The following is a 26,663-nucleotide window of genomic DNA, read 5'->3' as shown; positions in this document are numbered from 1 at the left end:
ATATATTTTTCTTGGTTTTTAAAAATCACACCCTTCTTTGAGGGAGAAAGAAATAGAAAAACAACTGTTCTCAAATGCATTTATTGTGTATTTCATCATAAATTTTGATGAGGGTCAAGTCCATACTTTGCAACACATACATAGAAACTAACTGCTCAGTGCCACTGTAATCCTCCAATAGCTCAGAAATATGGTTCCTTCCAGGAGTAGGATTATTACTCAACTGTTAAATGCACCATTTTCTAATTCTTTATTTGGTTTTCGGTCTCAGATACGTAAACTGGAAGCGATTTCTACAGCATTTCATAGAGACAAAGTTCTCTTCAACAAAGAGTTTGTTCTCAGGCCAGATGAATGCTCCAGAGAATGAAAAAGCATTTGGAGAGTCTCAAGATTCATTCAACCTATTTGCAATTGTGTAAGAGGACAGAGGAAGAATGGCAAGCCATTTGGCATATGAGAGAACAGGAAAAAGCCCTTCTGATGCTAAGTCTGGGAGCCAGGGGGAGATCTGGGGAAGATCTGGGCAGAAGATCTTGGAGGAGGAAACCATTGTTTCACAAGTTCATGCCTGGAATTTCAGGAGCCTCCAATATCAAGAGGATGAGGGTCCCCGAGGACTTTGCAGCCGACTCCATTCCTTTTGTAATCGATGGTTGAAACCAGAAAAGCATACAAAATCGCAGATGCTGGACCTGGTTGTTCTGGAGCAGTTCCTGGTGCTTCTGCCCCTGCAGATGGAGAGCTGGGTGCGGGAGTGTGGAGCAGAGACCACCTCCCAGGCGGTGGCCCTGGTGGAAGGCTTTCTCCTGAGCCAGGCAGAGGAGAAGGAGGAGCAGGTAGAGTTGCAGGTGAGATAATTTCATCTTGGGAGCCTAGAAGGAGTTTAGATGTAATAAACAATATTTTTGAAGTTTATGCTCCCCTGTCCAATTGTCTTTCCTTTATCTCATATATCATATATATTTTCTTCCTTTCATATATTTTTTTCCTTTCATATATTTTCTCTATTTTTATATATTATCTTTATATATATATTACTTCGTGTCTATTCTCTTCCATATGTATTGTGTATTGGACAAATGAATAAATAAATAAAAATTACCAGTTCTCTGACATTCATAACATTTCACTAATTCTTGAAGGACGTTGTTCCATTATCCAATCCTAGAAGAAAGATTTGGGAAACTTTTCTTTCTTCTTTTCCAACCTAACTGATGGACATTGGGTGCTTTCAGTTGGTGTTGAAAGAAGAGAACAAGAATCCATGTCATGGTTTATGTGGTCCTTTCATTCTTCTTCTTTTCTCTGGCTTATATTCCAAGCCCTTCACTGTGGAGAACAGAGATCCTGAGGGAAGGAGGCATCAATCCGATGCCCCTAGGGAACTGTTTTTCTTGAGGCCTACTGAACATGACAAAAATCAAGGTACATGCACAGGTAATACAAGATTCTCCCATTCCCCATGGAGATCTCAGCTGGCTCATCTTCTCTATGTCTTTGCTATTATAGCAACTCTCCTCCTATTTTGTTAATTTTGCATTTTATAATTCTGTGTCCCTCACAGGGGAGAATGGAGGGAAGCTGATTCTTCCTTATGGTGAAGATGAAATTATGGTTCAATCTCCAGCTCAAGTAAGAGAATGGAAATTATTTATTAGATTTGTTTTCTCCCTGGTTCTGTTTCTTTGTTTCCCGTTCAGCCAATGGCTGAGACTATTTGAAGCTTCCTTGCTATATGACGAGTTTTGTGTCTCTGGGTATTGATGGCACTTTACCAAATCCATCCAGAAGAAAATGCATCTTTTACTGAATGGCAACAAAAGATCTCATAAAAGCTGCCTAAAATATTTTTTCAGTCAAATCCTTTTTCTTCTGTCCATTTTCTCATCTCAATCCTGGAATCCTACTAAGCATAGACCTTAGTGCACAATTTTCCGAAAGAAAAGGGTAGATCTTGCCATCCCTCCCAGACCTATTCTGTACTCTTTTTTCCAGGGGGGTCTTGTGCCCTTTGAGGAGGTGGCTCTTTATTTCTCTGAGGACGAGTGGTCTCAGCTGGATCCTCACCAAAAGGATCTGCATTGGGAAGTCATGCTGGAGAATTACAGAAACACGGCTTCTTTAGGTAAGATTTTCTATTCTCCAGGCAGAGTTCAGGAAGACATGATGTGGTTAGATGCCATTGGCTGTCTCTTATTTGAATTTCTCCAAATAAAGGTCATCTCCTGAGAGGGAGAAGGAAAAGATATGCTGTTTTGTTGCTCCTAGTATGGAAGTAGATCAATGGCTTTCTGCTTAGAGGAATCCTGTGCCATTTGTCAACTGTTGAGTTTTTCTATTTTGATTTAAACCTGTCAGTGATAAAGTAATTCCTTGGTGTCAGGTAATACTAAACTCTGTTACCGAGATTTCATATTATTTGGCCCAGGTGTTCCAAATATCAAGGATTGCAATTCAATTAATTGTTTTGGCTTAATAAACTTTGCTTCCATTTCATTTCTATCTTGAGTCTTGGAATTAGGGCATTTTTGTTTCAAAGTTAATTCTCAGAGGGCTCTTCCGGAATTGGCCCACCTCCAATAGATCTTAGGTTTTGTACAAATGCTTTATTGGATGTTTCTCCTTTTTTCTTAACCTTGCTAACATTTTTCCCCTCTTTTCCTTTAAAGGTTATAGTGGGCAAGGGTATAAAGAGTCGAATGAACCATTCCAAAAGTACAAACATGGGAATAGAACAGAGAAGCCTGAAAATCAAATGGAACAAAAAAGGCAGAAGAAAAACCGAACAAATAATTGGAATAAGGAAACCTCATCTTCAGTTGATGCTCAGTTGCAAAGCTTTCTTGAACAACCAGGAAAAATAGAGAAAAAATATATTAGGAAAGGTGCAGGACTATTCAAAGACATATTAGATGTAAATGAATATTATCCAACTGAACCCAAACCAGAAGACTATATATGCAAAGACAGTGGCAAAAATTACAGTTGGACATTCACTCATTCTAGAGAAAGAGTGATATCTGAGAAAGGGATGCACGTAGGGGAGAAGCCATATAAATGCATGGAGTGTGGAAAGGGCTTCAGAACAAGCAGTAAACATACATCCCATCTAAGGATCCACACAGGGGAGAAGCCATACAAATGCATGGAGTGTGGAAAGGACTTCAGACAAAGCAGCAATCTTACCTCCCATCTAAGGATCCACACAGGGGAGAAACCATACAAATGCATGGAGTGTGGAAAGGACTTTAGTAAGAATGGTCATCTTACCCGCCATCACAAAATCCACACAGGGGAGAAGCCATAAATTGTATGGAGTGTGGAAGGAGCTTTAGGCAAAATACTCATCTTATTTCACATCAAAGGATCCACACAGGGGAGAAGCCATATGAATATAGGGAGTGTTGAAAGGGCTTTAGCCAACAGACTAGTCGTAATTCCCATCAAAGGTCCCACACAGGGGAGAAGCCATATACACGGAGTATGGAAAGGGTTTTAGTTCCAACAGTTATCTTACTTCTCATAGAAGGATCCACACCGGGGAGTGTTGTGGTTGGCTCATGTCTAGCTCCTCTGATAACAGATTTTGACCCCGATGAGCTGTGTCCGTCGGAGCATCGGAGACCTGTGTGGCTCTCGGAGGGTTCAGATGGTGTGGGGGAAGGAGAGATGGAAGGTGAAAGTGCTGGAGAGGTAGAGGTGGAGGCCCCTGCAGTGTCTATGGAACCCCCAGTTAGAGCCTCATCTGGGTCAGATGAGGAGGGGGTGGTTATTGGCCACATTCTCAATGTCTGAGTGCGCAGGATTATGGGACAACATGAGCAGCTGCGCAGATGCAGAAGATCTTAATCACAGCTGGGAGTAATTGGGGAATCCTGCAGCAGGCGTAAAAGAGGAGTCTTTGTGGGAGAACCTTTTGCAGGAGTTTTCATTTGTGGTTTAAAAGACAATGAAACGGATCTGGGTTTCCCTCTCTAAACCAACATATTGCATCCATGGAAAACAGCCCAGTTTTTGGACACCTTTGTTCTGAAAGACTGTAGCTATTGAACAATAGAGTGAATTCCTTTGCTGCAGCTCAGTTTGGAGGCATTCTTCACAAACCTTCTGCTGTTTGGGACATTCATTATCGGCTTGGCAGATAATGCTGAACCTTTGGTCATAAAGCTGCTCCGAGTCTTCGGAGACGGGCGGCATACATAATTAATTAATTAATAAATAAAAAGACATTCTTCACCCTATTTATAAAGCAATATATTTTGTGTTTCAGAAACTTCCACTCTCTGTGTGTGTTTTTGTCTTTATCTGCTGCTCAACCAGTGTCAGGCAGAACAGGGAGTAGCCATATGACAGCAGAGAGTATGGCAAGACTTTTACTTACAGGAATCAACTGGCTGGTAATAAAAGGATCTACACAGAGAGAAACCCATACAAATCCTTGGCGTGCAGAAAGGATTTCAGAGAAAGTAGTAGTCTTTCTTCCCATAGGAACATCCATGAAAGGATGAAGTCATGTAAGTGCACGGACTGTGGAGAGAGAGCGACAGGAGCAGGAATGATGTAATTCCCCGTACAGAGATACATTTGGTTAAGAATCTATGTTAATTCTAGATTTAATTTGTTAAATCCCAGGATTTTCTTTTCAAGAGTTTCCTGCCACTCACTGAGTGGCAGGAAACTCCTGAAAAGAAAATCCATGGATTTAATCAATTAAATCTAGAATTAACATAGATTTTTAACTAAATGTATCTCTGTATGGGGAATTACCTTATTCCTGCTCCTGTCACTCTCTCCCCACAGTCCATGCAAATAGAGAATATTTAGAATTTCCCCTTTTTTTCTTTTCTCAAATTTCTGTTTTTCTCTCGCTTTAGTCTCCCTTTTTCTTTCTCTCGGGCTGCACGATTGGGGTGGGGACTGATGGAGCGCTCGGGCCGATCAAGGCTGCCCCGCGGGCTTTCTCAAGCATCTGGATACACAGAGCACTGACACACGCCTCCTTTTCCTCAGCTGCCGTCACGCGCCCTATATCACTTGCCCAGCGGTAGGCATTTCTCGCGGGGTCCCTCCCGGCAGCGCCCTCATTTCGGAGAATATTCTCTATTTTGAATCAATTAAAAATCATTAATATCGTTAATCTCCCCAACAATTCTAAATTCAATTCCATTTATGCATTAATCCAAATCAGTATCACCTACTACATACAGTATCGATAATAAAACAGAAAACTCGGGGCGGCTCACAACAATAATGTACAAATCCAATATTTAAAAAACAATTTAAAAACCCTGATAATAAAATAATCACACAACCCAATCAAACCATACATAAGCCAAGTAGTTGGGGGAGGTGTCAATTTCCCCATGCCTGGCGGCAAAGGTGAGTTTTCAACAACTTACCAAAGGCGAGGAGGGTGGGGGCAGTTCTAACCTCTGGGGGAAGTTGGTTCCAGAGGGCCGGGGCTGCCACAGAGAAGGCTTTCCCCTGGGCCCTGCCAGACGACATTGCTTAGTCGACGGGACCCAGAGAAGGCCAACTCTGTGAGACCTAATCCCCCGCTGGGATTCACGTGGCAGAAGACGGTCCCGGAGGTATTCTGGTCCGGTGCCATGAAGGGCTTTATAGGTCATAACCAAAACTTTGAATTGTGACTGGAAACTGATCGGCAGCCAGTGCAGACCATGGAGTGTTGATGAGATATGGGCGTATCTGGGAAAGCCCATGATTGCTCTCGCGGCCACATTGTGCACGATCTGAAGTTTCCGAACACTTTTCAAAGGTAGCCCCATTTGAGCAATAATAACCGTCTTACTCAGGAGATAGAAACGTTGGCCTCCATTGGGGTCAGAACAGAAGTCAAGGATTATCTGTCTCACCAGTGCACTCTTTTAGAAGCAGATCAGCAGATCAGGAGTCCATTTTGAAGCTCCACAGAAAATATCTAGGGGGGAAGGCAGGTTGTTCTCGACTTACAATGGTCCATTTACTGACCATTCAAAGTTAAAACGGTCTTGAAAAAGGTGACCTATGGACCCTTTTCACACTCAGGACCTTTGCGGCAGCCCAATGATTGCAGGATCAAAACTTTACTGCTGTTTCATATTTATGACCGTTGCTGTGTGTCCTGAGGTCACGTGACTCTCTTTTATTTCTAACCGATCCACGCCCAAGCATGAAAATGTGCTGCTCAGACATTATACTTTTCCACCCAAAATTAGAGGGAACATTGCTACAGACCCCCAGAAATTATAGAATAATTGTTAGATCATTACAAAAATGTTTATTAGATGATATTTTGATTATATCCTGCCTTATGCCTTATATCCCCCCGTCTGCTTTGGTGAAAGCAGAAGCTTTCTTCATTCTTAATTCTACCGGTATTGAGATGGTTCTTTGGTATTTTGGCCAGTATCCCTTTCCTTGCAGCACTTCAATAAAATGAAACAAAACTTGCAACTCGTGTCTGGTGTTCTCCATTGGCCTCGGCACCAGGCTCAAACCCCAATTGTGGACAACACCATTGTCCTCTTTTTTGGGATGCAGTGTCAAGATTAGTTTGAGCATCTTGAGTGAAAAGACAGAATTCCATTTCTTGTCTGCTCCTTGGCCCCCCTCTATGCAGGGATACAACTTTCTCCAGACCCTCTTAAATATGGAGGATTGTGGATAGGTCTAACATAGTTAAAAGCACTTGGATTGAGAAGGTTTCCTGATCAGGGTGGACACGACAAACACCTGGTCTCCATCAATAATGTACCTTTCTTCCTTCTTTGCATTAGTACCTGCAATCTACCTACAATCCACCTGGAGGTCCCTCTGCAAAGAGAAGGCAACATCACTACTTCACTAACTAACTTCACTACTAATGTGGGTAGCCTCCTTGCACATACCCTCTTATCATTCTTGGTGACCTCAATCTACCTCTTATTAATTAATTTATATATTTATTTATTGATTGATTTTGTCCATTACACAATGGGGGTTTTAGTGGGTATACACGTAGTAAAATACATCATGAAGGTTATAGAGGATATACTCATAGTAAAATATATCTAAGAAAGAATAGAAGAGAAGATATAGGAATAAAACATATCAATGAAAGACTAGAAGAAGAGATATAGGAATAGAAGAAAGGTATAGGAGATATAGGAGAGCAATAGGACAGGGGACGGAAGGCACTCTAGGGCACTTATGCACGCCCCTAATTGCACCCGAAACAAATGTACCTATCCATACAACCCTATACAATACCCTTACTAATTTGGGGCTAGATCAATTAGTATCTAACACTAGACTCAACAACTGCCTCGATCTCATCTTCTGTAATAGTTTAAAATTACTGACTACAAACAATAGAAGCCTTTTCCAAAAGTGACTACAGCATAATTGATTTTTGTCTCAGTATACCACCTTACAAAAGTCACCATAATGATGGGATCACCCATTGCAAAGAGGTCTGTAATGGGCGTGTATAAGGATACCAGAGTGCCTAGCGTCCCTGTCCTGATGTTCCCTTTTATTTATATTTATTACATGCATTCAAATCATGTGTATTCTCATTTTTCTTATCCAATAAATAAAATAAAATCCATGTTTTTCACTGGAGGGCGACAGGTGGATTCCAGAGGAGGCTGAGAAGGGAGTGACATTCTTAATATTGACTATCTAGGACTCTGCACTCTCTGGTTAACCCTTTGAGTTTTGCAGGAGGTACAACTGGAGGAAAGTCTTGAAGGGAAGGGAAGAGATCCAGCAGTGGTCCTGGGTGACTGGTGGATGTTTTCACATTCAAAGGGAGGCAGGAGGTTCCTAATCTGAAGAAGTAAGAGATATTGATGTATGTATGTATGTATGTATGTATGTATGTATGTATGTATGTATGTATTATTAAGTGCACTAGAGTGCCTTCCGTCCCCTGTCCTACTGCTCTCCTATATCTCCTATACCTTTCTTCTATTCCTATATCTCTTCTGCTATTCTTTCATTAATATGTTCTATTACTATATATTCTTTTCTATTTTTCATAGATATATTTTACTATGAGTATCTCCTCTATAACCTTCATCATGTATTTTACTATGTGTTTATATATATATATATACAGTATACCTACTAAAACCCTCATTGTGTATTGGACAAAATAAATAAATAAAATAAAAATATTTGGATTTATATGCCGCCCCTCCCCGAAGACTCGGGGCGGCTTACTACATAATATATATGCCCTCATCCAGGTTCAGTCTTCTGTGTCCCGAGAGTAGGAGAACCCAGATCCCATGTGCCCCTGCCTCCCTTTCTATGCTCGTAACAAGCGGGGGGGGGGGAGAAGCAGACTGCCAGAAAAGCTGTTTTGCCTTCAGTTGTGTTGTCCACAGAAAGAAATCCAGATCCCCAGGAAAAAGGAGGGTATTATGGGGGAGGCAGTCACACCCCACTTCCTGGGAAAAGCTCGGTAGGGGCAGAGGGCGAATTTACATGGCAAATTACAAGCAGGAAAGAAGAAGAGTTTTTACAAAGAAGGAGATGCAGAAGATTGTGCCTGCATTCTTACTATGTGCTGGATGAGACTAAAATAGGGCCTGGATCCTCTGCAGTTCAATTTGTCTTAGGAGGTGTAGGAAGTTAACCCCCACCCGTCTCCTAGAAAAAATGAAATATCCTAGGAAATATTAAAAAGGCAGATTATATTGAATATCACCGGAAACATGATTTTAGGCACACACAAAAAGACCCACTCTTAGTAGCCCCCACCTTTGTCAATCTGCCCATCAAGGAATGGCCCAGCTCACCTTTGTTAATAGATGGACAAATCTATTCTACATAACAAACCAACTCCTGACAGCGCCATATGAGGAATTGCCCAAAGAGCTTTCATTCTACCATCACCCAGCAAAGGGCCAGCCAAACCCAAACTCAAAAACACAGCCTACAATGTTGCCCTTGCATGGCACCATGGGAATCCGACAGCCAATCAGTGCATTTCTGGCACAGAAGCAGGAGGGCCTCAGGACAGGGCCTCATAGAACATAAAACAAAGAACTTCCCAGAATTTCTCCCCCCACACATCTAACATCTGGAAACATGTGATCCACCTTCTCTGGACAGAAGCTCATGCCATGTGCTCCTGTCCACCATTAAACCTCCTTTCCAAGCAACCTCCATGAATCCAGTTTCTTTTTCCCCACTTGGAACTTAATCCATAAGAATATTAAGGAGAGAAGCAATTTAGAACTAAGGAGAAAATTCCTGGCAATTAGAACAATTGATCAGTGGAACAGCTTTCCTCCAGAGGTTGTGAACGCTCCAACACTGGAAGTTTTGAAGAAGAGATTGGAGAACCATTTGTCTGAAGTGGTGGAGTGTCTCCTACCCAAGCAGGACGTTGGACCAGAACACCTCCAAGGTTCCTTCCACCTCTTTTGTTGTTATTATTATTATTTATTATTATTTCCAACAAAGGGTAAAGGAACCAGGAAATAATCCCAATCTACATTCCTTCAACCCTTGTGTTTCACACAAACTCACCATTTGCAGTTACTCTTTGGGCTTAAGGCAATCTTTTTGTGAACCTGCCTGCTTATAATAATATAATTTGACTCTTAACAAGGAAATCCTGAATAAAGGGAAATGGAACATCCTAAGCAAGACTCACTTCGTTGGCTTTCATTTTATGTGAACTTTCATGGTTTCTTAATGTGTTCTGGGATTGGCATGTTGTGTGAACCCTGATAGCAGGTATAGGTGCAGTAGTATAATTGTTCTGGACTTGCACCGTGACTCAGAGCCACAGGAGCAAACACACATCACCGTTCCACCTTAGCAACCCACCTCTGCCTAAGAGCCAGGAGGAAGCAAGGGAGAAAGTAGAATCTCTAGTCTGCTTTGGGAGGAAACAGGAGTGAAGGAGAAAAGCCGCCCTGAGTCTGAGAGGGGAAGCGCGGTCCATAAATCTAATAAATAAGTAAATATTATTTAATGATTAATTAATAATCTAATTAATAAAAGGGCTGCTCCCATTGGCCCCTCATTTGACAGCTTCCCTACAAATAGGGAGCTCTCATCCTCCGTTGTTCTGACTTCTGCCTCACCTGTTTTGTTGCTGAATATACATTTCCTTGTTCCTGACATGCCTCTCTGTGGTTTTCTTCAAGCTAGCCGACTCCAGGCTATCTAACCGTTACCCAATCTCTTCTTAAAAACTTCCAGTGTTGGAGCATTCACAACCTCTGGAGGCAAGGTGTTCCACTGATTAATTGTTCTATGAGAAAATTTCTACCTAGTTCTAAGTTGCTTCTCTTCTTGATTAGTTTCCACCCATTGCTTCTTGTCCTGCCCTCAGGTGCTTTGGGGAATAGCTAGATTTCCTCTCCTTTGTGGCAACCCTGGAGATATTGGAACACTGTTATCCTGTCTCCCCTAGTCCTTCTTTTCATCAACATAGACATACCCAGTTTAAAAAAAGTTCTACACCTGTTTTATCCTCCAGTTTAATCCCCTTTGTTGCTCTTTAATGCACTCCTTTTTAGGGTGTATATATTTTTCTTGGTTTTTAAAAATCACGCCCTTCCTTGAGGGAGAAAGAAATAGAAAAACAACTGTTCTCAAATGCATTTATTCAGTGAATTTCATCATAAATTTTGATGAGGGTCAAGTCCATGGTTTGCAACACATACATAGAAACTAACTGCTCAGTGCCACTGTAATCCTCCAATAGCTCAGAAATATGCTTCCTTCCAGGAGTAGGATTACTACTCAATGAACCATGGTTAATGAACCATTTTCTAATTCTTTATTTGGTTTTCAGTCTCAGATATGTAAACTGGAAGCGATTTCTACAGCATTTCATAGAGACAAAGTTCTCTTCAACAAAGTTCTCTTCAACAAAGAGTTTTTTCTCAGGCTAGATGAATGCTCCAGTGAATGAAAAGGCCTTTGGAGACCCTCAAGATTCATTCAACCTATTTGCAATTGTGTAATACAGAGGTCCCCAACCTTTTTTGCACCAGGGACCGGCTTTAAGCTAGACCAGTTTTCCATGGCCTGGGGGGGGGGGGGGGGAGAGAAGTAGGACCTTTCTAACTCCCCCCCCCCCAGCCAAAATCACAAAGCCAGGCAGCCCCCAGCCGCCAAAGGAGCCTCCTGATTCTCCCCGCCCTTTTGTCCTGCTCATTGCCCGTGTCTGGCAGAAGCTGCTGCCCGAGTGCTCTTGGCCGGCGGGATTCAAAGTGCTGGGGTGGGGGGTGTCCCGACAGCCCCCCCACCCCAGTGCTTCGCCTCCCGCTGGGACACCCCCCACCCCAGCACTTTGAATCCCGCCGGCCAAGAGCACTCGGGCAGCAGCTTCTGCCAGACACGGGCAATGAGCGGGACAGAAGGGCGGGGAGAATCAGGAGGCTCCTTTGGCGGCTCTGGGCTGCCTGGCTTTGTGATTTTGGCTGGGGGGGAGTTAGGAAGGTCCTACTTCTCCCCCCCCCCCCAGCCAAAAACTCAAAGCCTATCTGCTGGATACGGGCGATGAGTGGGACAGAGCGGCGCGGAAGCCTCTTGCAGCAGCTGCCACAGCCACCGGCTTCCGCGCCGCTCGTCCCACCCATCGCCCGTATCCAGCAGAAGCTGCTGCCTGAGTGCTCTTGCCCAGCGGGAGGCGAAGCACTGGGGTGGGGGGGCTGTCGGGACACCCCCCACCCCAGCACTTTGAATCCCGCCGGCCAAGAGCACTCGGGCAGCAGCTTCTGCCAGGATTCAAACTGCTCCGCCCCCCTCCCAGGCTCCGGGCCGCCGCTCGGCTGTCATTTTGTAGAGAAGCGAGAAGCAGAGGAAGAGCTGGATGCTGGAGGTGGCGGAGGAAGGTGAATGCGGCCAGGAGGCTGGGAGGGGGGTGAAATATGGGAGGAGCAGAGAGGCAGCCTCCACGCGAGCTCTGACCAGGCGCAGGGCCGCGGAGCTAGCTGTCAGCGGCGCCGCGGACCGGCTGAAAAACCCCAACGGCCCGGTCCTGGTCCGCGGACCGGCGGTTGGAGACCTCTGGTGTAATAGGACAGAGAAAGAATGGCAAGCCATTTGGCATATGAGAGAACAGGAAAAAGCCCTTCTGGTGCTCAGTCTGGGAGCCAGAGGGAGATCTCGGGATGATCTGGGCAGAAGATCTTGGAGGAGGAAACCATCGTTTCACAAGTTCATGCCTGGAATTTCAGGAGCCTCCAATATCAAGAGGATGAGGGTCCCCGAGGACTTTGCAGCCGACTCCATTCCTTTTGTAATCGATGGTTGAGACCAGAAAAGCACACAAAAGCACAGATGCTGGACCTGGTAGTTCTGGAGCAGTTCCTGGCGCTTCTGCCCCTGCAGATGGAGAGCTGGGTGCGGGAGTGTGGAGCAGAGACCAGCGCCCAGGCGGTGGCCCTGGTGGAAGGCTTCCTCCTGAGCCAGGCGGAGGAGGAGAAGGAGGAGCAGGTTGAGTGGCAGGTGAGATAATTTCATCTCGGGAGCCTAGAAGGAGTTTAGATATAATAAACAAAATTTTTGAAGTTTATGCTCCCCTGTCCAATTGTCTTTCCTTTATCTCATATATCATATATATTTTCTTCCTTTCATATATCTTCTCTATTTTTACATATTATCTTTATATATATTACTTCGTGTCTATTCTCTTCCATATGTATTGTGTATTGGACAAATGAATAAATAAATAAAAATTACCAGTTCTCTGACATTCATAACATTTCACTAATTCTTGAAGGACGTTGTTCCATTATCCAATCCTAGAAGAAAGATTTGGGAAACTTTTCTTTCTTCTTTTCCAACCTAACTGATGGACATTGGTTGCTTTCAGTTGGTGTTGAAAGAACAGAACAAGAATCCATGTCATGGTTTATGTGGTCCTTTCATTCTTCTTCTTTTCTCTGGCTTATATTCCAAGCCCTTCACTGTGGAGAACAGAGAAGCTGAGGGAAGGAGGCATCAATCCGATGCCCCTAGGGAACTGTTTTTCTTGAGGCCTACTGAACATGACAAAAATCAAGGTACATGCACAGGTAATACAAGATTCTCTCATTCCCCATGGAGATCTCAGCTGGCTCATCTTCTCTATGACTTTGCTATTATAGCACCTCTCCTCCTATTTTGTTAATTTTAATTTTATAATTCTGTGTCCCTCACAGGGGAGAATAGAGGGAAGCTGATTCTTCTTTATGGTGAAGATGAAATTATGGTTCAATCTCCAACTCAAGTAAGAGAAGGGAAATTATTTATTAGATTTGTTTTCTCCCTGGTTCTGTTTCTTTGTTTCCCGTTCAGCCAATGGCTGAGACTATTTGAAGCTTCCTTGCTATATGACGAGTTTTGTGTCTCTGGGTATTGATGGCACTTTACCAAATCCATCCAGAAGAAAATGGATCTTTTACTGAATGGCAACAAAAGATCTCATAAAAGCTGCCTAAAATATTTTTTCAGTCAAATCCTTTTTCTTCTGTCCATTTTCTCATCTCAATCCTGGAATCCTATTAAGCATAGACCTTAGTGCACAATTTTCCTAAAGAAAAGGGTAGATCTTGCCGTCCCTCCCAGACCTATTCTGTACTCTTTTTTCCAGGGGGGTCTTGTGCCCTTTGAGGATGTGGCTGTTAATTTCTCTGAGGACGAGTGGTCTCAGCTGGATCCTCACCAAAAAGATCTGCATTGGGAAGTCATGTTGGAAAATTACAGAAACACGGCTTCTTTAGGTAAGATTTTCTATTCTCCACGCAGAGTTCAGGAAGACATGATGTGGTTTGATGCCATTGGCTGTTTCTTATTTGAATTTCTCCAAATAAAGGTCATCTCTTGAGAGGGAGAAGGAAAAGATATGCTGTTTTGTTGCTCCTAGTATGGAAGGAGATCAATGGCTTTCTGCTTAGAGGAATCCTATGCCATTTGTCAACTGTTGAGTTTTTCTATTTTGATTTAAACCTGTCAGTGATAAAGTAATTCCTTGGTTTCAGGTAATGCTAAACTCTGTTACCGAGATTTCATATTATTTGGCCCAGGTGTTCCAAATATGAAGGATTGCAATTCAATTAATTATTTTGGCTTAATAGACTTTGCTTCCATTTCATTTCTATCCCGAGTCTTGGAATTAGGGCATTTTTGTTTCAAAGTTAATTCTCAGAGGGCTCTTCCGGAATTGGCCCACCTCCAATAAATCTTAGGTTTTCTACAAATGCTTTATGGGATGTTTCTCCTTTTTTCTTAACATTGCTAACATTTTTATTCCAATTTTCCTTTAAAGGTTATAGTGGGCAAGGGTATAAAGAGTCGAATGAAACATTCCAAAAGTACAGACTTGGGAACGGAACAGAGAAGCTTGAAAATCAAATGGAACAACAAAGGCAGAAGAAAAACCCAACAAATAATTGGAATAAGGAAACCTCATCTTCAGTTGATGCTCAGTGGCAAAGCTTTCTTGATCAACCAGGAAAAATAGAGAAAAAATATATTAGGAAAGGTGCAGGACTATTCAAAGACATATTAGATGTAAATGAATATTATCCAACTGAACCCAAACCAGAAGACTATGTATGCAAAGACAGTGGAAAAAATTACAGTGGGACATTCACTCATTCTAGAGAAAGAGTGATATCTGAGAAAGGGAGGCACATAGGAGAGAAGCCATATAAATGCATGGAGTGTGGAAAGGAGTTCATTGAAAACAATAAACTTACACGCCATCAAAGGATCCACACAGGGGAGAAGTTATACAAATACATGGAGTGTGGAAAGGGCTTCAGAACAAGCAATGATCTTACACGCCATCAAATGATCCACACAGGGGAGAAACCATATAAATGTATGGAGTGTGGAAAGGGCTTCAGACAAAGCAATGATCTTAAACGCCATCAAATGATCCACACAGGGGACAAGCCATATAAATGCATGGAGTGTGGAAAGGGTTTCAGCCAACATGGTAATCTTATTTCACATCAAAGGATCCACACAGGGGAGAAGTTATACAAATACATGGAGTGTGGAAAGGGCTTCAGAACAAGCAATGATCTTACACGCCATCAAATGATCCACACAGGGGAGAAACCATATAAATGTATGGAGTGTGGAAAGGGCTTCCGACAAAGCAATGATCTTAAACGCCATCAAATGATCCACACAGGGGACAAGCCATACAAATGCATGGAGTGTGGAAAGGACTTCAGACAAAGCAGCAATCTTATATCCCATCAAAGGATCCACACAGGGGAGAAGCCATATAAATATAGGGAGTGTTGAAAGGGCTTTAGCCAACAGACTAGTCGTAATTCCCATCAAAGGTCCCACACAGGGGAGAAGCCATATACACGGAGTATGGAAAGGGTTTTAGTTCCAACAGTTATCTTACTTCTCATAGAAGGATCCACACAGGGGAGTGTTGTGGTTGGCTCATGGCCAGCTCCTCTGATAACAGATTTTGACCCCGATGAGCCGTGTCCATCGGAGCATCGGAGACCTGTGTGGCTCTCGGAGGGTTCAGATGGTGAGGGGGAAGGAGAGATGGAAGGTAAAAGTGCTGGAGAGGTAGAGGTGGAGGCCCCTGCAGTGTCTGTGGAACCCCCAGTTAGAGCCTCATCTGGGTCAGATGAGGAGGGGGTGGTTAATGGCCCCATTCTCAATGTCTGATTGCACAGGATTATGGGACAACATGAGCAGCTGCGCAGATGCAGAAGATCTTAATCACAGCTGGTAGTAATTGGGGAATCCTGCAGCAGGCGTAAAAGGGGAGTCTTTGTGGGAGAACCTTTTGCAGGAGTTTTCATTTGTGGTTTAAAAGACAATGAAACGGATCTGGGTTTCCCTCTCTAAACCAACATGTTGCATCCATGGAAAACAGCCCAGTTTTTGGACACCTTTGTTCTGAAAGACTGTAACTATTGAACAATAGAGTGAATTCCTTTGCTGCAGCTCAGTTTGGAGGCATTCTTCACAAACCTTCTGCTGTTTGGGACATTCGTTATTGGCTTGGCAGATAATCCTGAACCTTTGGTCATAAAGCTGCTCCGTGTCTTCGGAGAAGGTCGGCATACGTAATTAATTAATTAATAATAAAAAGACATTCTTCAGCCAATTTATAAAGCAATATATTTTGTGTTTTGGAAACCTCCAGTCTCTGTGTGTGTTTTTGTCTTTATCTGCTGCTCAGCCAGTGTCAGGCAGAACAGGGAGTAGCCATATGACAGCAGAGAGTATGGCAAGACTTTTACTTACAGGAATCAACTGGCTGGTAATAAAAGGATCTACACAGAGAGAAACCCACACAAATCCTTGATGTGCAGAAAGGATTTCAGACAAACTAGTAGTCTTTCTTCCCATAGGGTGAAGTCATGTAAGTGCATGGACTATGGAGAGAGAGCGACAGGAGCAGGAATGATGTAATTCCCTGTACAGAGATACATTTGGTCAAGAATCTATGTTAATTCTAGATTTAATTTGTTAAATCCTGGGATTTTCTTTTCAAGAGTTTCCTGCCACTCAGTTGTTTCTTCCCACTTCATTACACACAAAGTGTTTAAAATGTCCTTCTTCTGATATTTTTTAATAAGCAGTGTAAGCCTTCCAAATAACATCTGAGACATAAAACAGAGTCCAGACCTTGGCCTTCTTCAAAGCTCCAATTTATTGTCAGAGTCATGTTGGTTACGTACTGTAGTTAAACCAGTACTAACTTTTCCTACAGTTTCCCACCAGGTTAAGGTTCATATAATCAGGATTAGGCTACTACCCAGTAGTCGAACCTCGAGGTGATGAGGGCCTGAGTGACTGTGAGCAGTGACTCCCTGTCCCAATAGGGCCGCAACTGGTGGACCAGGTGAACCTGGGCAAATGCCCTCCTCACCACAACCGAAACATGGTGCTTTAATGTTAGCTATGGATCGAGCAGGACGCCCAACTTGCAGACCCTCTCCAAGGGAGTCAATAATCCCCCCCCCCCGCAGGGTTTGGGACATTTGTTATCTGCTTGGTAGATAACCCTGACCCTTTTCTCATAAAAAGAGATTCTTCTGCCATCATTGCGGCTCTCAGTCAATTTGTAAAGCAATATATTTTGTCTTTCAGAAACCTTCAGTCTGTGTGTGTGTTTTTGTCTTCCTTGATGCTTAACCGCTGTCAAGCAGAACAGGGAGTAGCCATATAACAGCAAAGAGTATGGCAAGACTTTTACTTACAGGAATCAACTGGCTGGTAATAAAAAGATCTACACAGATTTCAGACAGACCAGTAGTCTTACTTCCCATAGGAACATCCATGAAAGGAGGAAGTCATGTAAGCGCATGGACTGTGGGGTGATGACTCTGATGCTGCTTATTTAAAAAAATGTCAGAAAAGGACATTTTAAACATTTTGTAATGAAGTGGAAAGAAACAACTGAGTGGCAGGAAACTCCTGAAAAGAAAATCCATGGATTTAATCAATTAAATCTAGAATTAACATAGATTTTTAACCAGATGTATCTCTGTATGAGGAATTACCTTATTCCTGCTCCTGTCACTCTGTCCCCACAGTCCACGCAAATAGAGAATATTTAGAATTTACCCTTTTTTCCTTTTCTCAAATTTCTGTTTTTCTCTCGCTTTACTCTCCCTTTTTCTCTCGGGCTGCAGGATTGGGGTGGGGACTGATGGAGCCCTCGGGCCGATCAAGGCTGCCCCGCGGGCTTTCTCGAGCATCTGGATACACAGAGCACTGACACACGCCTCCTTTTCCTCAGCTGCCGCCACGCGCCCTATATCACTTGCCCAGCGGTAGGCGTTTCTCGCGGGGGTCCCTCCCGGCAGCGCTCTCATTTCGGAGAATATTCTCTATTTTCAATCAATTAAAAATCATTAATATCGTTAATCTCCCCAACAATTCTAAATTCAATTCCATTTATGCATTAATCCAAATCAGTATCACCTATTACATACAGTATGGATAATAAAACAGAAAAATCGGGGCGGCTCACAACTATAATAAACAATGTACAAATCCAATATTTAAAAAACAATTTAAAAGCCCTGATAATAAAATAATCACACAACCCAATCAAACCATACATAACCCAAGTAGTTGGGGGAGGTGTCAATTTCCCCATGCCTGGCGGCAAAGGTGAGTTTTCAACAACTTACCAAAGGCGAGGAGGGTGGGGGCAGTTCTGATCTCTGGGGGAAGTTGGTTCCAGAGGCCCGGGGCTGCCACAGAGAAGGCTCTTCCCCTGGGCCCTGCCAGACGACATTGCTTAGTCGACGGGACCCAGAGAAGGAAAACTCTGTGGGACCTAATCGGCTGCTGGGATTTGTGCGGCAGAAGACGGTCCCGGAGGTATTCTGGTCCGATGCCATGTAGGGCTTTATAGGTCATAACCAACACTTTGAATTGTGACCAGAAACTGATCGGCAGCCACTGCAGACCACAGAGTGTTGATGAGACATGGGCGTATCTGGGAAGGCCCATGATTGCTCTCGTGGCCGCATTCTGCACGATCTGAAGTTTCCGAACACTTTTCAAAGGTAGCCCCATTTGAGCAATAATAACCGTGTTACTCAGGAGATAGAAACGCTGGCCTCCATTGGGGTCAGAACAGAAATCGAGGATTATCTGTCTGACCAGTGCACTCTTTTAGAAGCAGATCAGCAGATCAGGAGTCCATTTTGAAGCTCCACGGAAAATATCTAGGGGGAAGGCAGGTTGTTCTCGACTTACAATGGTGCATTTACTGACTGTTCAAAGTTGCAACAGTCCTGAAAAAAGTGACTTATGCACCCTTTTCACACTCAGGACCTTTGCGGCAGTCCAATGATCGCAGGATCAAAACGTTGCTGCTGTTTCATATTTATGACCGTTGCTGTGTGTCCTGAGGTCACGTGACTCCCTTTTATTTCTAACTAATCCACGCCCAGGCATGAAAATGTGCCGCTCAGATATTATACTTTTCCACCCATATCGAAAAAAAATTAGAGGGAACATTGCTACAGACCCCCAGAAATTATAGAATAATTGTTAGATCATTACAAAAATGTTTATTAGATGATACAATATTTTGATTATATCCTGCCTTATGCCTTATATTCCCCCCTTCTGCTTTGGTGAAAATGTATAAGGCTTTCTTAATTCTTAATTCTATTGGGATGGTTCTTTGGTATTTTGGCCACTATCCCTTTCCTTGCAGCACTTCAATAAAATGAAAGAAAACTTGCAACTCGTGTCTGGTGTTCTCCATTGGCCTCGGCACCAGGCTCAAACCCCAACTGGGGACAACACCATTGTCCTCTTTTTTGGGATGCGGTGTCAAGATTAGTTTGAGCGTCTTGAGTGAAAAGACAGAATTCCATTTCTTGTCTGCTCCTTGGCCCCTCTCTATGCAGGGGTACAACTTTCTCCAGACCCTCTTAAATATGGAGGATTGTGGATAGGTCTAACATAGTTAAAAGCACTTGGATTGAGAAGGCTTTCTGATCAGGGTGGACACGACAAACACCTGGTCTCCATCAATAATGTACCTTTCTTTCTTCTTTGCATTAGTACCTGCAATCTACCTACAATCCACCTGGAGGTCCCTCTGCAAAGAGAAGGCAACATCACTACTTCACTAACTAACTTCACTACTAATGTGGGTAGCCACCTTACACATACCCTCTTACCTTTCTTGGTGACCTCAATCTACCTCTTATTAATTGATTGATTGATTGATTGATTGATTTTGTCCATTACACAATGAGGGTTTAGTGGGTATACACATAGTAAAACACATAATGAAGGTTATAGAGGATATACTCATAGTAAAATATATCTAAGAAAGAATAGAAGAGAAGATATAGGAATAAAATATATCAATGAAAGACTAGAAGAAGAGATACAGGAATAGAAGAAAGGTATAGGAGATATAGGAGAGCAATAGGACAGGGTACGGAAGGCACTCTAGGGCACTTATGCACGCCCCTAATTGCACCCTAAACAAATGTACCTATCCATACAACCTTATAAATACCCTTGCTAATTTGGGGCTAGATCAATTAGTATCTAACACTAGACTCAACAGCTGACTCGATGTCATCTTCTGTAATAGTTTAAAATTACTGACTACAAACAATAGAAGCCTTTTCCAACAGTGACTACAGCATGATTGATTTTTGTCTCAGTATACAACCTTACAAAAGTCACCATAATGATGGGATCACCCCATTGCAAAGAGGTCTGTAAGGGGCGTGCATAAGGGCACCAGAGTGCCTAGAGTCCCTGTCCTGATGTTCCCTTTTTTTTATATTCATTACATGCATTCAAATCATGTGTATTCTCATTTTTCTTATCCAATAAATAAAATAAAATCCATGTTTTTCACCATTAAACCACTGGAGGGCGAAAGGTGGATTCCAGAGGAGGGTGAGAAGGGAGTGACATTCTTAATCTTGCCTGTCTAGGACTCTGCAGTCTCTGGTTAACCCTTTGAGTTTTGCAGGAGGTACAACTGGAAGAAAGTCTTGAAGGGAAGGGAAGAGACCCAGCAGTGGTCCTGGGTGACTGGTGGATGTTTTCCCATTCAGAGGGAGGCAGGAGGTTCTCACGCTGAAGAAGTAAGAGATATTGATGTATGTATGTATGTATGTATGTATGTATGTATGTATGTATGTATGTATGTATGTATGTATTATTAAGTGCCCTAGAGTGCCTTCTGTCCCCTGTCCTATTGCTCTCCTATATCTCCTATACCTTTCTTCTATTCCTATATCTCTTCTGCTATTCTTTCATTGATATGTTCTATTACTATATCTTCTTTTCTATTCTTTCATAGATATATTTTACTATGAGTATCTCCTCTATAACCTTCATCATGTATTTTACTATGTGTTTATATATATATATACCTACTAAAACCCTCATTGTGTATTGGACAAAATAAATAAGTACCCGTCTCCTAGAAAAAATGAAATATCCTTGGAAATATTTAAAAAGGCAGATTATATTGAACATCACAGGAATCATAATTTTAGGCACACAAAAAAAGACCCACTCTTAGTAGCCCCCACCTTTGTCAATGTGCCCATCAAGGAATGGCCCAGCTCACCTTTGTTAAAAGATGGACTAATCTATTCTACATAACAAACCAACTCCTGACAGAGCCATATTGGGAATTGCCCAAAGAGCTTTCATTCTGCCATCACCCAGCAAAGGGCCAGCCAAACCCAAACTGAAAAACACAGCCTACATTGTTACCCTTGCATGGCATCATGGGAATCCAACAGCCAATCAGTGCATTTCTGGCACAGAAGCAGGAGGGCCTCAGTGCGGGGCTTCATAGAACATAAAACAAAGAACTTCTCAGAATTTCTCCCCCCACACACCTAACATCTGGAAACATGTGATCCACCTTCTCTGGACAGAAGCTCATGCCATGTGCTCCTGTCCACCATTAAACCTCCTTTCCAAGCAACCTCCATGAATCCAGTTTCTTTTTCCCCACTTGGAACTTAATCCATAAGAATATTAAGGAGAGAAGCAATTTAGAACTAAGGAGAAAATTCCTGGTAATTAGACCAATTGATCAGTGGAACAGCTTTCCTCCAGAGGTTGTGAACGCTCCAACACTGGAAGTTTTGAAGAAGAGATTGGATAACCATTTGTCTGAAGTGGTGGAGTGTCTCCTGCCCAAGCAGGAGGTTGGACCAGAAGACCTCCAAGGTTCCTTCCACCTGTTTTGTTGTTATTATTATTTATTATTATTTCCAACAAAGGGTAAGGGAACCAGGAAATAATCCCAATCTACATTCCTTTAACCCTTGTGTTTCACACAAACTCACCACTTGCAGTTACTCTTTGGGCTTAAGGAAATCTTTTTGTGAACCTGCCTGCTTATAATAATGTAATTTGACTCTTAACAAGGAAGCCCTGAATAAGGGGAAATGGAACATCCTAAGCAAGACTCACTTCGTTGGCTTTCATTTTATGTGAACTTTCATGGTTTCTTAATGTGTTCTGGGATTGGCATGTTGTGTGAACCTTGCTTGCAGCTCTAGGTGCAGTAGCATAATTGCTCTGGACTTGCACCGTGGCTCAGAGCCACAGGAACAGGAGCAAACACACATCACCGTTCCACCTTAGCAGCCCACCTCTGCCTAAGAGCCAGGAGGAAGCAAGGGAGAAAGTAGAATCTCTAGTCTGCTTTGGGGGGAAACAGGAGTGAAGGAGAAAAGCCACCCCGAGTCTGAGAGGGGAATATTATTTACCGGTAATCATTAATTAATAATCTAATTAATAAAAGGGCTGCTCCCATTGGCCCCTCATTTGACAGCTTCTCTACAAATAGGGAGCTGTCATCCTCCGTTGTTCCGACTTCTGCCTCACCTGTTTTGATGCTGAATATACATTTCCTTGTTCCTGACATGCTTCTCTGTGCTTTTCTTCAAGCTAGCCAACTCCAGGCTATCTAACCGTTATCCAATCTCTTCTTTAAAACTTCCAGTGTTGGAGCATTCACAACCTCTGGAGGCAAGGGGTTCCACTGATTAATTGTTCTATCAGAAACTTTCTACCTAGTTCTAATTTGCTTCTCTTCTTGATTAGTTTCCACCCATTGCTTCTTGTCCTGCCCTCAGGTGCTTTGGGGAATAGCTAGATTTCCTCTTCTTTGTGGCAACCCTGGAGATATTGGAACACTGCTATCCTGTCTCCCCTAGTCCTTCTTTTCATCAACATAGACATACCCAGTTTAAAACAGTTCTTCACATGTTTTATCCTCCAGTTTAATCCCCTTTGTTGCTCTTTAATGCACTCCTTTTTAGGGTGTATATATTTTTCTTGGTTTTTAAAAATCACGCCCTTCTTTGAGGGAGAAAGAAATAGAAAAAGAACTGTTCTCAAATGCATTTATTCAGTGTATTTCATCATAAATTTTGATGAGGGTCAAATGCATAGTTTGCAACACATACATAGAAACTAACTGCTCACTGCCACTGTAATCCTCCAATAGCTCAGAAATATTCTTCCTTCCAGGAGTAGGATTACTACTCAACTGTTAAATGCACCATTTTCTAATTCTTTATTTGGTTTTCGGTCTCAGATACCTAAACTGGAAGCGATTTCTACAGCATTTCATAGAGACAAAATTCTCTTCAACAAAGAGTTTCTTCTCAGGCTAGATGAATGCTCCAGTGAATGAAAAAGAATTTGGAGAGCCTCAAGATTCCTTCAACCTATTTGTAATTGTGTAATAGGACAGAGAAAGGATGGAAAGCCATTTGGCATATGAGAGAACAGGAAAAAGCCCTTCTGGTGCTCAGTCTGGGAGCCGTGGGGAGATCTGGGGAAGATCTGGGCAGAAGATCTTGGAGGAGGAAACCATCGTTTCACAAGTTCATGCCTGGAAATTCAGGAGCCGCCAATATCAAGAGGATGAGGGTCCCCGAGGACTTTGCAGCCGACTCCATTCCTTTTGTAGTCGATGGTTGAGACCAGAAAAGCACACAAAAGCGCAGATGCTGGACCTGGTTGTTCTGGAGCAGTTCCTGGCGCTTTTGCCCCTGCAGATGGAGAGCTGGGTGCGGGAGTGTGGAGCAGAGACCACCCCCCAGGCGGTGGCCCTGGTGGAAGGCTTCCTCCTGAGCCAGGCGGAGAAGGAGAAGGAGGAGCAGGTTGAGTTGCAGGTGAGATAATTTTATCTCGGGATCCTAGCAGGAGTTTAGATGTAATAAACAATATTTTTGAAGTTTATGCTCCCCTGTCCAATTGTCTTTCCTTTATCTCATATATCATATATATTTTCTTCCCTTCATATATCTTCTCCTCTATTTTTACATATTATCTTTATATATATATATTTCTTCGTGTCTATTCTCTTCCATATGTATTGTGTATTGGACAAATGAATAAATAAATAAAAAATTACCAGTTCTCTGACATTCATAACATTTCACTAATTCTTGAAGGACGTTGTTCCATTATCCAATTCTAGAAGAAAGATTTGGGAAACTTGTCTTTCTTCTTTTCCAAACTAACTGATGGACATTGGGTGCTTTCAGTTGGTGTTGAAAGAACAGAACAAGAATCCATGTCATGGTTTATGTGGTCCTTTCATTCTTCTTCTTTTCTCTGGCTTATATTCCAAGAACTTCACTGTGGAGAACAGAGATCCTGAGGGAAGGAGGCATCAATCCGATACCCCTAGGGAACTGTTTTTCTTCAGGACTATTCAGCATGACAAAAATCAAGGTACATGCACAGGTAATACAAGATTCTCTCATTCCCCATGGAGATCTCAGCTGGCTCATCTTCTCTATGTCTTTGCTATTATAGCACCTCTCCTCCTATTTTGTTAATTTTGCATTTTATAATTCTGTGTCCCTCACAGGGGAGAATAGAGGGAAGCTGATTCTTCCTTATGGTGAAGATGAAATTATGGTTCAACCTCCAACTCAAGTAAGAGAAGGGAAATTATTTATTAGATTTGTTTTCTCCCTGGTTCTGTTTCTTTGTTTCCCGTTCAGCCAATGGCTGAGACTATTTGAAGCTTCCTTGCTATATGACGAGTTTTGTGTCTCTGGGTATTGATGGCACTTTACCAAATCAATCCAGAAGAAAATGGATCTTTTACTGAATGGCAACAAAAGATCTCATAAAAGCTGCCTAAAATATTTTTTCAGTCAAATCCTTTTTCTTCTGTCCATTTTCTCATCTCAATCCTGGAATCCGACTAAGCATAGACCTTAGTGCACAATTTTCCTAAAGAAAAGGGTAGATCTTGCCGTCCCTCCCAGACCTATTCTGTACTCTTTTTTCCAGGGGTGTCTTGTGCCCTTTGAGGATGTGGCTGTTAATTTCTCTGAGGACGAGTGGTCTCAGCTGGATCCTCACCAAAAAGATCTGCATTGGGAAGTCATGCTGGAAAATTACAGAAACACGGCTTCCTTAGGTAAGGTTTTCTATTCTCCAGGAAGAGTTCAGGAAGACATGATGTGGTTTGATGCCATTGGCTGTTTCTTATTTGAATTTCTCCAAATAAAGGTCATCTCTTGAGAGGGAGAAGGAAAAGATATGCTGTTTTGTTGCTCCTAGTATGGAAGGAGATCAATGGCTTTCTGCTTAGAGGAATCCTGTGCCATTTGTCAACTGTTGAGTTTTTCTATTTTGATTTAAACCTGTCAGTGATAAAGTAATTCCTTGGTTTCAGGTAATGCTAAACTCTGTTACCAAGATTTCATATTATTTGGCCCAGGTGTTCCAAATCAGTGCTATGAAGGATTGCAATTCAATTAATTACTTTGGCTTAATAGACTTTGCTTCCATTTCATTTGTATGTTGAGTCTTGGAATTAGGGCATTTTTGTTTCAAAGTTAATTCTCAGAGGGCTCTTCTGGAATTGGCCCACCTCCAATGGATCTTAGGTTTTCTACAAATGCTTTATGAGATGTTTCTCCTTTTTTCTTAACCTTGCTAACATTTTTATTCCTCTTTTCCTTTAAAGGTTATAGTGGGCAAGGGTATAAAGAGTCGAATGAAACATTCCAAAAGTACAGACTTGGGTACGGAACAGAGAAGCCTGAAAATCAAATGGAACAAAAAAGGCAGAAGAAAAACCGAACAAATAATTGGAATAAGGAAACCTCATCTTCAGTTGATGCTCAGTTGCAAAGCTTTCTTGACCAACCAGGAAAAATAGAGAAAAAATATATTAGGAAAGGTGCAGGACTATTCAAAGATATATTAGATGTAAATGAATATCATACAACTGAACCCAAACCAGAAGACTATACATGCAAAGACAGTGGAACAAATTACAGTGGGACATTCACTCATTCTAGAGAAAGAGTGATATCTGACAAAGGGATGCACGTAGGAGAGAAGCCATATAAATGCACGGAGTGTGGAAAGGGCTTCAGCCAACATACTAATCTTATTTCACATCAAAGGATCCACACAGGGGAGAAGCCATATAAATGCACGGAGTGTGGAAAGGGCTTCAGAATAAGCAGTAAACTTACATCCCATATAAGGATCCACACAGGGGAGAAACCATATAAATGCACCGAGTGTGGAAAGGACTTCAGACTAACCAATGATCTTACACGCCATCAAAGGATCCACACAGGGGAGAAGCCATACAAATGCACGGAGTGTGGAAAGGACTTCAGACAAAGCAATGATCTTACACGCCATCAAATGATCCACACAGGGGAGAAGCCATATAAATGCACGGAGTGTGGAAAGGGCTTCAGCCAACATACTAATCTTATTTCACATCAAAGGATCCACACAGGGGAGAAGCCATATAAATGCACAGAGTGTGGAAAGGGCTTCAGCCAACATAGTAATCTTATTTCACATCTAAGGATGCACACAGGGGAGAAGCCATTTAAATGCATGGAGTGTGGAAGGAGCTTCAGGCAAAATATTCAACTTATTTTACATCAAAGGATCCACACAGGGGAGAAGCCATATAAATGCATGGAATGTCGAAAGGACTTCAGAAAAAGCAGCAATCTTATATCCCATCCACACAGGGGAGAAGCCATATAAATATAGGGAGTGTTGAAAGGGCTTTAGCCAACTAGTCGTAATTCCCATCAAAGGTCCCATACAGGGGAGAAGCCATATACATGGAGTATGGAAAGGGTTTTAGTTCCAACAGTTATCTTACTTCTCATAGAAGAATCCACATAGGGGAGTGTTGT

At 42.4% G+C, this 26,663-nt stretch overlaps 1 protein-coding gene and 1 pseudogene across 1 annotated transcript; both read left to right on the top strand.

Moving 5' to 3' along the window:
• Window positions 1–437: 437 nt before the first annotated feature.
• LOC139159402 (zinc finger protein 197-like) lies at window positions 438–3,472 on the top strand (annotated as a pseudogene).
• Window positions 3,473–3,486: 14 nt separating this feature from the next.
• On the top strand, window positions 3,487–26,663 carry LOC139159401 (zinc finger protein 737-like). Its single transcript, XM_070736718.1, has 6 exons — window positions 3,487–3,696; window positions 10,808–10,919; window positions 13,164–13,231; window positions 13,595–13,724; window positions 14,270–15,206; window positions 25,974–26,663. Exons 1-6 carry the CDS (start codon window positions 3,487–3,489, stop codon window positions 26,506–26,508), a joined length of 1,992 nt encoding a protein of 663 aa, XP_070592819.1. The 3' UTR covers window positions 26,509–26,663.

This window comes from Erythrolamprus reginae, chromosome 2 (assembly GCF_031021105.1).
Source record: "Erythrolamprus reginae isolate rEryReg1 chromosome 2, rEryReg1.hap1, whole genome shotgun sequence".
NCBI lineage: Eukaryota > Metazoa > Chordata > Lepidosauria > Squamata > Dipsadidae > Erythrolamprus > Erythrolamprus reginae.
Note: the sequence above shows the minus strand (reverse complement) of the source record. Positions and strands in the feature narration are given on the sequence as shown.

Excerpts from the sequence above, each read along its gene's own strand:
- LOC139159401 (XM_070736718.1), top strand. The coding sequence starts at position 3,487 with ATGGAAAGGGTTTTAGTTCCAACAGTTATCTTACTTCTCATAGAAGGA. Across the intron at positions 3,697-10,807 it reads AAGGTGAAAGTGCTGGAGAG|TCTCAGATATGTAAACTGGA; the intron begins GTAGAGGTGGAG and ends TTTGGTTTTCAG. Across the intron at positions 13,725-14,269 it reads CAGAAACACGGCTTCTTTAG|GTTATAGTGGGCAAGGGTAT; the intron begins GTAAGATTTTCT and ends TTTCCTTTAAAG.